This window comes from Ascaphus truei, chromosome 4 (assembly GCF_040206685.1).
Source record: "Ascaphus truei isolate aAscTru1 chromosome 4, aAscTru1.hap1, whole genome shotgun sequence".
Taxonomy (NCBI): domain Eukaryota; kingdom Metazoa; phylum Chordata; class Amphibia; order Anura; family Ascaphidae; genus Ascaphus; species Ascaphus truei.
In genome coordinates this window covers 328,770,477-328,783,829 of record NC_134486.1, presented here as the reverse complement: position 1 = coordinate 328,783,829, position 13,353 = coordinate 328,770,477, and the positions used below count along the sequence as shown (strand labels likewise).

Genomic DNA, 13,353 nt, shown 5'->3' with positions numbered 1-13,353 from the left:
TCTCAGACACTCTCTCTCACTCTCAGACACTCTCTCACTCTCAGACACACACACTCTCAGACACACACACACACACACACACACACACACACTCACCTTGTCTGGTGCCACTCTAATGCAGATAGTCCCAAGGTGTAGCCCCATCTCTTTCTTACCCCCTCTCTTCTTCATTCACTCTCCCCCCTCACCCCTCTCTTCCTCACTTCCTCTATTACACCCCCTGTCTCCTCACTCTCCCCCCTCCATCAATTATCCCCCTCTGACTCACACCCACTCCCTGAATCCGCCCTCCTCACATTCATTCCCTCCCCCCCTGATCTCACACACACACACACACACACACACACACACACACACACACACACACACACACACACACACACACTCAGACAAACTCACACTCAGACAAACTCACACTCAGACAAACTCACACACACATTCAGACAAACTCACACACACACTCAGACCCACACACTCAGACACAAAAGATTTTGGAACGGGGGGGATCGGAGCAGGGGGGGGGAAATCAGAGAAGGAGGACAAGGGGGAAGCGAGAGTGGCATGGAGCAGTACTCACCTGACATGCTCCATGCAGGAAAAGGCGGGCCTCGCTATGCAAGCTCAGATAGAGCTTGCGAGGGCCAAAAAAAAAAAAATCCTGGCAGCGTGCCAACACGCGCCAGCCAATCAGGAGACAAGGGAGGTTTTTGTTTTTTTTGCAGAGACGCTCGCGCTTCCTTGCACATCGTGAGCGCGCTAAATCCTGTCACGCCAGTGCCCTCTGTCCCCCGCTGTTGGCGGCCCTGGATCCAGGGGGGGGGCAAGCGCCCCCCCTTACCCCTCCTGCGGACGCCCATGCACACACCCCAGATACACACATGCGCACACATACACACGCACACACACTACCCCCTACCAAATACACACACACAATACCCCCCCCCAAATAGATACATACATATACACACACACTTAGATTGGGCCTGCCTCTCTCCCTCACTGTCCTGGAGGTGGGTGGGGGGGGGGGCACTGGCCTGCGCTGGTCAGGCCTCTTGTGGCCGCCGGGTATCTCCCCAGCTGCCAGCCTGCCTCCTACACTGTCCCACACAGGGCTTCTCTGTTACATCGGTGCATGCCGAAAGTTGAAGCGCATTTGGCTCACACCGGCATGAGAGTGGGACAGTGTAGGAGGCGGGCCAGCAGCTGGGGAAATGCCCGCCGGACACAGGAGGCCCGACCTGTGCAGGCCGGCCCTCTCCCCCCGCATCCACCTCCAGGACAGTGAGGGAGAGACGCAGCTGCTGGGGAGCGACAACCCAGGACACTGAGGAGAGGCGCACTTAGGTGCTGAAAGAGCCTCATGCGGCTCAGGAGCCGCAGGTTGTCTACCACTGCACTAGGCTGTAGCAAGAGCTTGTTGGAAACCGGATTCAAGGGGCAGCTGCGCTTCTGATCATCTGTTCCTGTAGCAAGAGCTTCCCTTCCCCAGCCCGCTTTATCCCTGGTTTTTGAATGATGAAGAGATGTGTAATATCTCAAAAACTCATCTATGGAGAACAGCGATTATAGTAAATTAAGATATCACAACCTGTATCAAATCTACACTTCTCCAAGAGCAGTACAGCTAATATAGATCTGTACTACCCTTTCATCGACTATGGTTTTCTAACGTTTCTCATGAACCTGTACCCAGATGAGGTATTGAGGATGGCCACTGAATATTTTGCCATATATGTAAATAACCTTTTTATTATTTGTTTTTGCAAGTTGTGCGTTTATAGATGCATTGGGGTACGAAAATTAATCTGGTTTGACAGTGGGAAATGACATGTACAAGTCGACTTATGGTGTTAGCTCTTTCTCCCTGTTGGCCAGGCATGATTCTTGTAATCCCCTGAACTAGTTTCACTTCTTCTATTGTGCTGAAATATGAGAATGTAGTAAATAAAACATTTAACGTGAAATGGGATCTCCAGAAGGTATTTTAACCTTGTATACAACATGAGCAATGTAGTTGTCTGTTTTATCACTTCAAGCCATAGCTTATGAAATAAACATAATGGTAAGACACAAAACACGGAGTCCAGGGTACATGTTTTATTTATTATAATGCACAGATGTTTGCAAGCAAACACCCCCGCTCTTATGATCTGGGGAAAGAGTGTGTTTTAAAGCTCAAAGCTATTTCTGTAGTTTGTGGCAGCTTTTTAGGTGTACAAAATGTTATACAGTCAAGTGGTGTTGTTGGATACTGCTGGTTTTGCAAACATACAGTACAGCATTTAATTTGTTCATACACATTTGAATTTTGTGACTTGATAAACATGCTTTTTTTTTCTGACTCAGTGTTACTCTTCGATTTGTTAATAGACGTTGGGAAATGAATGTATCTTCATCCTGGAGTTGTTGGCCGGTTTGGGCATATTGAGCAATAAAAATGTTTGGACTGGTTTACAAACCTTTACTTTTATCTTAAAAACTCTCCTCTTTCTCTTTAACGCAGGTATGTTTATGGGACCGTCTCCCATGCCATATGCAGCACAGCCAACAACCAGTTTCCAGGCATTTCCCCCCATGGGTGTAACTGTTGCCGCCACTGACGGAATGATGGGAAGCATGATGGGGCAATCGATGCCAGGCATAGGACACAGCGCTGGAATGATGGTGGGCATGGGAATCCCCAATGGTTTTGTGGGGAATGCACCTGCTGGAGTTATGGGACTTCCTGCTAACATGATGGGACCACCAGCAGGAATGGTGGGAAGTATGGGGACACCTCAGAATAAGTTTGGTATGCAGCAAAGCCAAACATCTCCTTGGAACCTTTCTCAGGTACTGTCCATTGATGATCTACATTTAGAAATCATTTCATGTACTTTTATTAGAAGAATGTTGACTCTACCCCCTTATTTTATTAACTACCCCGTGTGTTTTGTTTTGTGTTGCTGTTGTCGTCCTTCGCAGATGAAGGTCCATTTAAGAATGGACGGAATGTTGAGTGACATGTTTGAAATATTAAATATGCGTAATTAAATAATCATATATTAATGTGTGTCCAGTGTTAGATACATTACGTTGGATAAAAACGCCAGGACTTTTGCATGTGCCCTGAAACAAAAAAACACATGGTATGTTTGTGGTTCAAAATACAGGAAGGGCCCGCTTCTCGGCGCCCCGCTTTTTGGCGATCCGCCGATACGGCGGTACCGAGAAGGGGGCCGCCATTTTTGCGCATGCGTAGAACGGGCTGGTCCAGGGTCGCGCATGCGCAGAATGTTTTTTTTTTTTTTTTGCCAATGTTGCGCATGCGTAGAATGGCACATTGTCTGTCTGTGCATGCACACATAACGAAAATCGCCAGTTCCGCTTTCCGGCGATTTTCACTTTCCGGCGGGTCCTTAGAACGGAACCCGCCGCATCACTGGGGCCCTGCTGTACATACGGCATTTGTTGTGTTGAATAGTAACCTCTTGAACATATTCCATTGTTATTTTATCCAGCTCTTCTACTCTATTTTGTAACGTTAACATGTGTATTTTAATTTGCAATTGTAAAAACCACTGGAAAAGGGGAGATGGGAAGCGATTACATTAGTGTAAAACATAAAATGTATACAAATTACTGCAGTTAACCCAAGGCTGGGGGTTTGAAATATTTCTAATGATTGAACATGATCTGTCCAGATTCATTTTCTGTGGCCTAGGAGAAATATATTGTATTAAATTGAGTGCAGATTAGATATTCAAGAGAGTGCAATACTGGAAATTGTAGGTGTATTGGGTTAGTCTTGGGTAGAAATGCTGTCATTTTTTTCTTCCGGAGACACAAATGTGAAGACTAATTAGCAGCGAGCAGCTGGTGATGGCAAACTTTTTAATTAGTTTTAAATGCTGCCCACATGCAAATGCTCACACACACATAGCTTAAAGCTTTTATCACTCACAGATTTTTTACTGCCATTATTTCATTCATGGTTTTATAGCGACGCAAGTGAAAATAGAATCTGAAGCTCTTCCTGTTGTTTGCACTTTAACACGTCACCCAACACAAAAAGAACGTTAATACATAGACTTTAAATGTAATATTTGTCATTCGTGGTAGTGAAGGAGATGAGCGGGATAATCCTTTATTGCGGGAAAGCATCATGTGCTAGTTGCTTTCGCTGAATTTCAATGATCTCTTTTAAAATGGGAGCTATTCACGGCATGCCAAACATTGATTTCATGTGCATATTATATTTGGCTAGTGAGTGCCTTAATAGTTTTATTATAACAATTACAGTACAGTAATAATGCTATCCTGGAAAAAGGCCTCAATATGCTTTCACACATACAATCATGGTAATTACAATTTCTTCTCATTCCATAATCACATCATCTTTTGTGTCGTCCTACTTAAATGTTTATGCTCTGCAGTAGTTAATATTTAATCGGTACAAAAACCCCTAATGGAAGTAACTGCCTCGAATTCTGTAGCAAACGCAGATTTTCCAAGATCAGTGACACTAAGCAAATTTGGGTTTCTATTGGAGAGAAGGCAGTGTTCTTACATGCGAGCCACGGAAAACTTATTTTATGAGGTTTTTATAAAGTCACTTCTGTAAATGTACTCAGAAGGCTTCTCTTCGTTTAGTTCATGGTAGAGAATGTTGTTTAGTGCAGTAGTCACACAGTTTTGATACAAAATTCCATGGAAAGTGAAGTAACACCCATATCACCACTTTCTGGTGACCTCTGTCTATACAGATATACTGTAAGTTGTAGAAGCTCGCACACGACACACTAGCAAGAGAGTTCACTTTGATTTTGCCGATTACATGATACAGTACCTGCATGCTTTTGTGCTTTTTGGGTGAGGGCAGAGCTCACAGAGAAAGTAGCATTTTAAAGCTGCAGTTCAGTCTTTTTTTTTTTTTAATTTATTTTTTTCCTTCAATAGTTTCATGTGTGCAATCTCTAATTACCTAAAGAACTGTATAGCTGCAGGTCAATTCGTTCTCCATGTATTGATCGGCGAAATTTGGTGACATCATTAGTGAAGGGATCTGTTTTTCTTCTGCTTCTTTCTCTCAGTGGAAGCTCATGAATATTGATGAGCACTCCTGCACTGACATGTGCTAGAGGGAGGGCAAGGCTGACAAAGGGGTGTGCCAGGGCTTGTGACAGGACATGAAGGGGCAGTGCCTTAGCAAATGGCTGTTATAATAGAATACAAGAAAATTGGTCTTTCAAAGTTGTTTTTTTAAAAACACAAAATGCTAAAAGTATTTTTTCTTACAACAGAACTGATTTATTAAAAAAAAACCACATGCAGGATATTGACTGAACTGCAGCTTTCAGTGACTGCGGATTTCGTAACAGGGAAGAGGTAATGGGGTTTAACGGTTGGCAATGCTGAATTTAGTGGTACACCTCCCTAGGTATTTTATTCAAAGCAACAATCAAAATATTTCCCTTGGTAGAGTATAACATATTTCACGGTCAATAGAGAAAATAACTTAATTGTATTTTTTTTTAAAAAAGGGGGTTTTTTTCCCGAAAGGAGAGCTGCACCAATTACAGACACAAACTTTTATACATGACATATACATAATATTGCAATACCCATTACATATCCACCAGTGTTTGTTAATTGAATTGGTGGGATGGTATAGGTTGGACGCCTTTATCTGCCAGTACAGTATGCTGGCCAACATCGCAAATCTCTTTCCAGGGAACGGGTGGAGATCGCCTTATATTCCATTGTCTTGTGTTTGGTTGAGGGATCTTCTTTTTTTTTTTCGGGGAGAAAGCACAAGCCCAAAACATACATTTTTATGCAAATGGAAGACATTTAAGAGGTTAAATCAATCAATCAACGTGTGTGTTTTTTTGGCACGCCAACCACCCACATTATTTAAAAAATTGGTTAAAACAAAAAAAACCCTGACCTGTAATATTTAATATGAATGTTATTTCAGTGTTCGTTTGAAACATGGTGAGGGACGGGAGTTGGCTTCCCACAGCGCCTCTTTTTTTGTGTAGTGCGATGTCACTGCCTATGGAAACGGAGAGCAGGTCCTGTTCAACACACAGTACCCTCTTCACTTTTTCTGTTTGCGTCATGGTGGGCATCAACACACAACCGATGTTCACCACCCTGGCTCTGTGCACTCGTAATGGCATTCCTCAATATATAGCTACAGTGTTGAAATACAGGAAAAGTGTTTGCTCCCAGTTGTACCCCCGGTTTCCCAGACGTGCTTGGCGTGCGGAAAGAAATGATTTCTTCACCAATGTTAAGTGAATGAAAATAAATTCCTGTGTGCATTACTGAATACATTTTTTTGTGCTGAATCGGCAGGCTGCTGCTACTCCGGCTAATTGCAGAAAGAGGAAAGTCAGACAGAAAAGGGCAGATCTGAGAATGCAGAAGAGCGCTTTAGGAAAGACCACGTGTGCACATTAATAAAACATTTGAATGGCCACATATTGCCCTCATTTGTATTTGAACAAGCCAAGTAATATATAAATTGGCTATAATCAAAGCACATGTTTTATTTACAGCCCAAGCCTGTACTTTTGTCGTATGTGGGTGGTGTGTGGTATAAAAGGGAGAGCAGGAAAGCACAAAGAAAATATATATATATATATATATATATAGAGGGGTGAAGCAGATTGATGAGCCCGTGGGACTCTGTATTTATCATTATGAAAGCTCTGCTAATTCACCATTGAAGAAAAATGTACATTGACACAGACTTTTATATCGGGTTGCCATGTTTTTCTTATCTTTTTCACTCAAATTAATTTAGTGGAAAGGAAAATATCTGGCCTTTGTGATCTAAATTGAATAGTTCTCATTCAGATTATGGGCACATTAGCAGTGATAAATCACACTTAGAGGATTCTATCAAAGAGAGGTGAAATTGTATTGCCATTAACCTTCTGATCGTAAAAAAAAAAAAAAATCCTAATGTGATTCTGCCAGCGAGAATACCGTGATTCAAATGGCCCATCTCGGGCCCTTATCTGCCTCATGTAGAATTGCCTATTTGCAGAAACGACTGCGCTGTTTATTTAAGAGGAAGCATCGGAAATAATAATATTCAACTGGTGATAGTGTGTGGGGGAAGATTAGAACTGGCTATTCTTTAAGCCCTTCAGGCATTACCTCAGGCTTTGCTCTACCCTTGATAATCTTCCTTACAGATAAAACGGCTGCTTCTGACACAGGCAATTTACTGTAGTGGAGGCTCGTTTTTCCACAAAACGCCAGACATGCATAGCAAATTAAAATTAGGTGACAAATCTTAACATTTATGCTAGCAGGATCGGATTCAGAAATACAGCACACGCTTACAGTATAGTGAGAGAGACATTGATTTTATTAATCTATGCAACAACAGTGGCTAGAGTTTTTCAGATAGCACAGCTAGTAAAAGCATGCTGACCAGACAGTCTGGAGGCAAATGATTGAATAACACAGCATATCGGTACCATTCCCACACAATGTATTATCCTAATGTTCAAATAAACTTTCAGAAATAGATCCACCTGCAATTATATTACCGTGAGATGAGTGCGTGTCAAGGGCCGTCTGCTGCAGATATATTCGTCAGCACTGATGCATATATCATGCATCATTTGTATTTTCTGTATAGCTGGAACATTTGAAGTTTTGTTGACTTTTTGGAGGAAGTGTTGCATTTCTTTGTGTGTTCTGTTTGGTTGTTTTGTTTCTGAGGTCGCAGTTTGAAATGCAACTGTAGGAGCGTGTTTTAGACTGGATGTCATTCTCACAATTCATCTACAAATGATGAAAGGGAGAACACACTTTGCTTTATTGACTCGCAGTAGTCTACTATTGTGAGAGTCTTTGCAATTGACTATAATTGTATTTTAGAAGCTTACCAATAATTGATCAATGCATTGCAACACTGCTTGAGTTCTTTGTTTTACTCCCTGTATACAGTATGCGGGGGGGGGGGGGAGCCTGTTTTTTTTTTAGACATCTATACACCAATCCAGTGTTGGAAAATGTTGTCACTTGTCTTAAACGTTTTATCTCCAAAAGACATGAACACTGTCACCTACTGTATATATGGGTGTAATACGTACATTTCCCTCTTCTCACTCACTTCCAGGACTCTTAGTAGAAGACTTGTGAATGAAACGGACACTGTATTATTGTACATTTCCGTGGAGTACAGTATGTGCAAGGCTTTTCATTTCCATGTCTGAATCCTGCTGCCATCATTACACTTGTACCTGTCATTGCAACAGTGTGCACAGTGCTGTACATAGGATTTGTTTTACAATGACTCCCTGCCTTGAAGAGCTTACAATCTAATTTTGCTGCCTGACACACACACACGGAGACAAAGGCTGCGATTCACTAAGTGCTGATACGGGGTGCCACACACCTATACAGCGTTATCCGCCATTGACTTAAATTACCGTTAAATCCGGATCGAGGCCCAATAATTGGCCCCAGTGCTCAGTAAATCAGCACATAAGGGACTTCCCAAGGACACGCGGAGAATGCACACTGGAGTTCCAACTGGGGTTACCTGCTTCAGAGCCAGTGTCCTTAACCCTCCTTTGGCCCATAGCTGAGGGAGGAAGCTGAGGGAGGCGTTCAGCGTAGCATGTAGAACAGGGGTGGGTCACTCCGGACCTCTAGGGCCACCAACTGGTTAGGTCTTCACGATATCCCTGCTTCAGCACAGGTGGCTCAATCTGATTGACCTGAGCTTAAGCAGGGATATCCTAAAAACCTGACCTGTTGGTGGCCCTTGAGGACTGGAGTGACCCACCCCTGATGTAGAATAAAGAAACTATGACTTACACAATAAATTGTGCGCACATTGGTGGGTATGGCTTGGAAGCTAGTTTCATTATTGGGTTCAATGCCAAATCCAATAATTCATTATTAGCCCCATTATCTATGGTTCAGATAGCAGCACACATCACAAGTAGGATGTCATTACTGAGACAGCAGATAAGTGACTGCGGTATAGCTTTTATAACTCTGTATGTCAGCTCTCCCATATACACGTGAATACTTGTAATACTGGTTAGGAAAACAATGCCTGAATGTTTCTATGTGTGCAAAAGTTACTAGTCCCAGGTGGGCCTGGTGCATATTTTTAAAGAATTTTTATTTAATTTCAATGGACATAAAAAGGTACAAAATTACTTATTTCTAATATATGTGTTTATAAAAGCCTCCCTGCTAAAGAAACTAGCACTTCCATGTTTGTGGTTTGCACACTCGCTTTTCCCATGAATGCCCGTTCAGTCGGCCATTGTTCACTACAATGTTATTCTTCTACAGTACTGTACGCCTCTTCACGTCTGACATTTGCCCTTTTTCTAAACATATCATTCTGCAGTCAGATACTCTATAAACATAGCAACAAATCTCATCTGCTCAGTTCTTCAGACAACCAACACTTTGTTTCTAGGGATTATTTCCAATATCTGTACACAAGTAGGTTTGAGAATGTAACCATGGAAAATAGAAATGAGCTGCTCCACTCAGCAGGATTGACTGAAAATGAACTGGAATGAAAGGGAGTGATGTATACTGCTTTACCCTTTAATTCATTTTTCAATATGTTTAATTTAGATGTTAAAAATATACTCGCGTTTTGGGCTCAACCTGTTACCATCCTAATATCAGTTTAGCTCCCATAAATAGTGTATTCTGTTGCGTTGGATGCACGGGTTGTTTTCATTTATATATACGTAATACCTTTTCAACACAAAAGCAATATTCATAGAATAAAGTCTGTTCGGTTTACTGCGGACACATTCAAATGCATTACTTTCAACCAATTAAAGGAAGATTAAAAAAAAAAAAAATTACAATGGAGACATCTTTAATGATGTCCACAAGTATTATTACACGTTTCTCCAAAATAGATATACATTTTTTCACAGTTTCACAATGAAGTATGTGTAATTTTGATTAAATGTGATAACATAAACAGAAAATAAACTTGTGCTTTCAATAAATTATTTGAACAATTGACCCAAAAATGATTGGACTGCAGGACCTAGCAGGCACTGTTTGCAATCATTATGTAAAGCGCTGCCTTTTTATTTGCCTCTAATTAAATGTATTATACAGTATTATCTTTAAAAGCGTTCGTAACCTGTCAAGTGGTCAAGCCCTATATTTTTCATACAATGTGTTCTCTCCAAAAAATAAACCTGGTGTGAAATCCCATGTTCAGAGCATTGTCCTGGTTACGTGTCACTCATAACTCCGACCTTGAAGACTAAATGGACAATAACGAAGTCATAATTAGAGGGGATTGCAGAGGCCGTCTTCTCTGTATGTGTTTGTAAAATGTACATTGCTGGATCATTGGTATCACCCCTTAAAAAGTGAGAATGTGTATATTACCACAGCGATGTCTGGCGTTCACTTGGAAATTTGCCCTGCAACTAGACAAGTTACTAGATGAACGTTTGCATGCACTAACATATCCAGTTACAAATATCACAGCTGCTGCTTGTGCTTAAGTTTAAATTGAGTTTTTTTGTTCTTGTGCTTCACAGATGAATCAGCAGATGAGTGGAATGAATCTGAATGGCGCAAACAATATGATGGCTTTTGGTCAACCTGCTAACACTGTAGGCGGAGGGTGGGCTGCGAACGCCACTGGTCAGACTCTAAGCACGCAGCTATGGAAATAAATGCTGCTACTGGGATTTCCTGCAGAGAATTCATTCTACCTTCCTGGCTTTGATGAATATATTGCTCCTTGTTTTATCCCTGTACATATTATTTCCACCCCCTGTTCATACCACACCAAGAAAGCTACTCAGCTGACCGTGTCAGTTTGTACTGACTGAATTTGATGGTAGTGAAAAGCAGTTTTAGGATACATTTTATATATCATTAGCAACTTGTCCATTGTATCCACGATCTCATGTCTAATATCGAAGGAAGCTGCTTGACCAATATGTAGTGAATTCTGCTCTCAATTAAACCAAAATAGATCTATTGGTTGCATTTAAGGGAACAAGGTATCATGTTATTAATATCTTAAACAATATAAATCCTCCCCCCCCCCCCGAACCACCTCCTCATTTAATATCCTGTGATCCTAGAAAAGGTATTGTAGTTGTATAAACTTATGTTAAATCATACAAATTGATTTGTAAATGTATCACTGAATGCTGTTTTCTAGTGCAGGGGTGCTTAACTCCAGTCTTCAAAGCCCCCCCAACAGGACAGGTTTTCAGGATATCCCAGCTTCAGCACAGGTGGCCCAATCAGTCCCTGCTTCAGCACAGGTGGCTAAGTCGAGCCACCTATGCTGAATCAGGGATATCCTGAAAACCTGACCTGTTGGGGGGGAGCTTGAGAATTAGAGTTGAGCCCCCCTGTTCTAGTGTATATCATTTGGCTATTTATTATAATAACTGTGCTGTTATTATAATGTGCTTAACTAAAGGCACCGCAATGGGAAGGAATATAAACCTGTTTGACTGCCTATGTTATGTTAATTTGAGAAGATATATTTGACACATCCAAGTTTCCAGAAAGGAAATATGCAATTTGGCCGTATACTTTTGTACATCTTGTTACCATAATGCACTCTTTGTGCATATTATGCTAAACATATGACACGCAATCTTCTCTTCCTAGAAAGTACATCCAGGTTTATGACAGTGATTGTGTTTACATTTTAAGGTGCCTAGTATTAATGAGATGTTTCCCCCTGTATTAAACGGATAAATCCACAGATTATTGTTTGTATTTAATGTAGCATTTGTGGCTATAGTTTATTACTTAATACTGATTGTTAATCTGTATGCTGTACTGCTGTGCGTGGAATGTTCTGTATGTTATGGTATGGAAGCTGTACTGTCATTAGGCAGACCCTGATGTAAACACAGACATAGACTTCAATTATTCCATCCTCTTGATGGATAGTGTTTGTGACATCTAGAAAATTAAATGTAATTAGAACAGTGGAGTGGCACATGCAGACCATGTACAAAGAAAGCACGCAGGTTTTAAACAGTCTGAAATGTTCTATACAGATTCTTGGTATTCCAGTGACTTGAAGCTTGCACTAAAGGCCAACATATGATCAATGTAGGGTAAAGAATGGCAGCTTCTCCTACAGCTCTTGAATGTTCACAGCTAAGGATCCTTGGGCATCCATTCTCCTGGACTTCACATAATGGCATTTGATGATCATACCTCAATTTTTATTGTATCCTGAGGATGTTTGGGCTCATTAGCCAGATTGACCTTCTCTGTTCGAGTGTGCCACACAAGAACCTGTAACAAAATTGCACAAATATGTTACTCTCTAGTAATGTGCAGGTTTTGCAACAACACAAATACAGCTAGTAACTCATGCTACCAATTACAGTATATGTTACCAAGTACTGTTGTGTAGATGGTCTAAAGTCACAAATGACAACTTGGCAATGTAGGTGTATGTAATTGCATCTCTTATCTTCTACTGATTTCGACACTTTGTTCTCCTTCCCTCCTCTACCAAATTGTAGCTCAATGACTGGAACTACTAAAAGCATGGCAGTAATATTGGGACTGTTATTTACAATGTATTTTCATTTGCAGATAATTGTTACTGCACACATTTGTTTACAAATACAGTAATAATTCCACTCTATTCCAGGAAGAAATATTGACCATATCCTGCTTTTAGTTATGTGACACAGTTCTACCTAGAGTTCTGATATGTAAAGGGCCGGCCTTTGCGGGGCCCAAGGCGGCACGCTGGCATCGGGGCCCCTCGTGGAAAAAAGTTAATGGTACTTACCTTGAAGAGCTACCCTCCTCTGGCAGCGTCACAGCGTCATGATGTCACAGCGTCATTTGACGTTGGTCACCATGGAAAAGCAACGCTGCAAGAGGTGGGCCTCTCCAGAGAAGGTAAGACCCCCCCCCCACCGTCTTAAAGAAACACACTCACCTCGGGGTGAGAAGCGGTTCTGCCGGTCCGGGGGCCCTGTGCTCCCTCCTCCAGCTCTCCCATCCAGTCGGACAGAAGTTGGATCCCAGCGCCGACAAGAGGAGGGAGTATGGAGCCCCTGGAGGCGCGGAGGACCCATGGCGGGCGGCCACCTTGCTTGCCTTGCCCTACGGACGGCCCTGATTTATTTATAAAGGCTTTCATTTTAACATTTCCACTTCCTTGCATGCATTGTATTGTTTTGTTATTTATAACAGGACCTGGGTGTCCGTTTCTCAGTGCAGGGGCATGATAAATTGGTTTAACATCTTCGGTTTTATTTATTTTTTGCTTTTCTCATTTAAATAACACACGCACACACTGGATACTGTTGTTTAATTTGAATCATGTCAAATTGTGACAGG

General features: G+C 41.7%; 2 protein-coding genes across 5 annotated transcripts in view; one reads left to right on the top strand and one right to left on the bottom strand.

Annotated features, from left to right (window-relative positions):
* Positions 1-11,741, top strand: part of SMAP1 (small ArfGAP 1) — a 421,957-nt gene extending 410,216 nt beyond the window's left edge. For all 4 annotated transcript variants that reach the window (XM_075598066.1, XM_075598068.1, XM_075598067.1 and 1 more), the window contains 2 exons: positions 2,504-2,832; positions 10,551-11,741. In XM_075598066.1, the coding sequence (XP_075454181.1) occupies positions 2,504-2,832; positions 10,551-10,688 (467 nt within the window). In that variant the 3' untranslated portion in view covers positions 10,689-11,741. The remainder of the gene's footprint in view (positions 1-2,503; positions 2,833-10,550) is intronic.
* Positions 6,938-13,353, bottom strand: part of B3GAT2 (beta-1,3-glucuronyltransferase 2) — a 116,160-nt gene continuing 109,744 nt past the window's right edge. Inside the window, exon 4 of the mRNA XM_075598069.1 lies at positions 6,938-12,288. Within this exon, the coding sequence (XP_075454184.1) occupies positions 12,202-12,288 (87 nt within the window). The 3' untranslated portion in view covers positions 6,938-12,201. The remainder of the gene's footprint in view (positions 12,289-13,353) is intronic.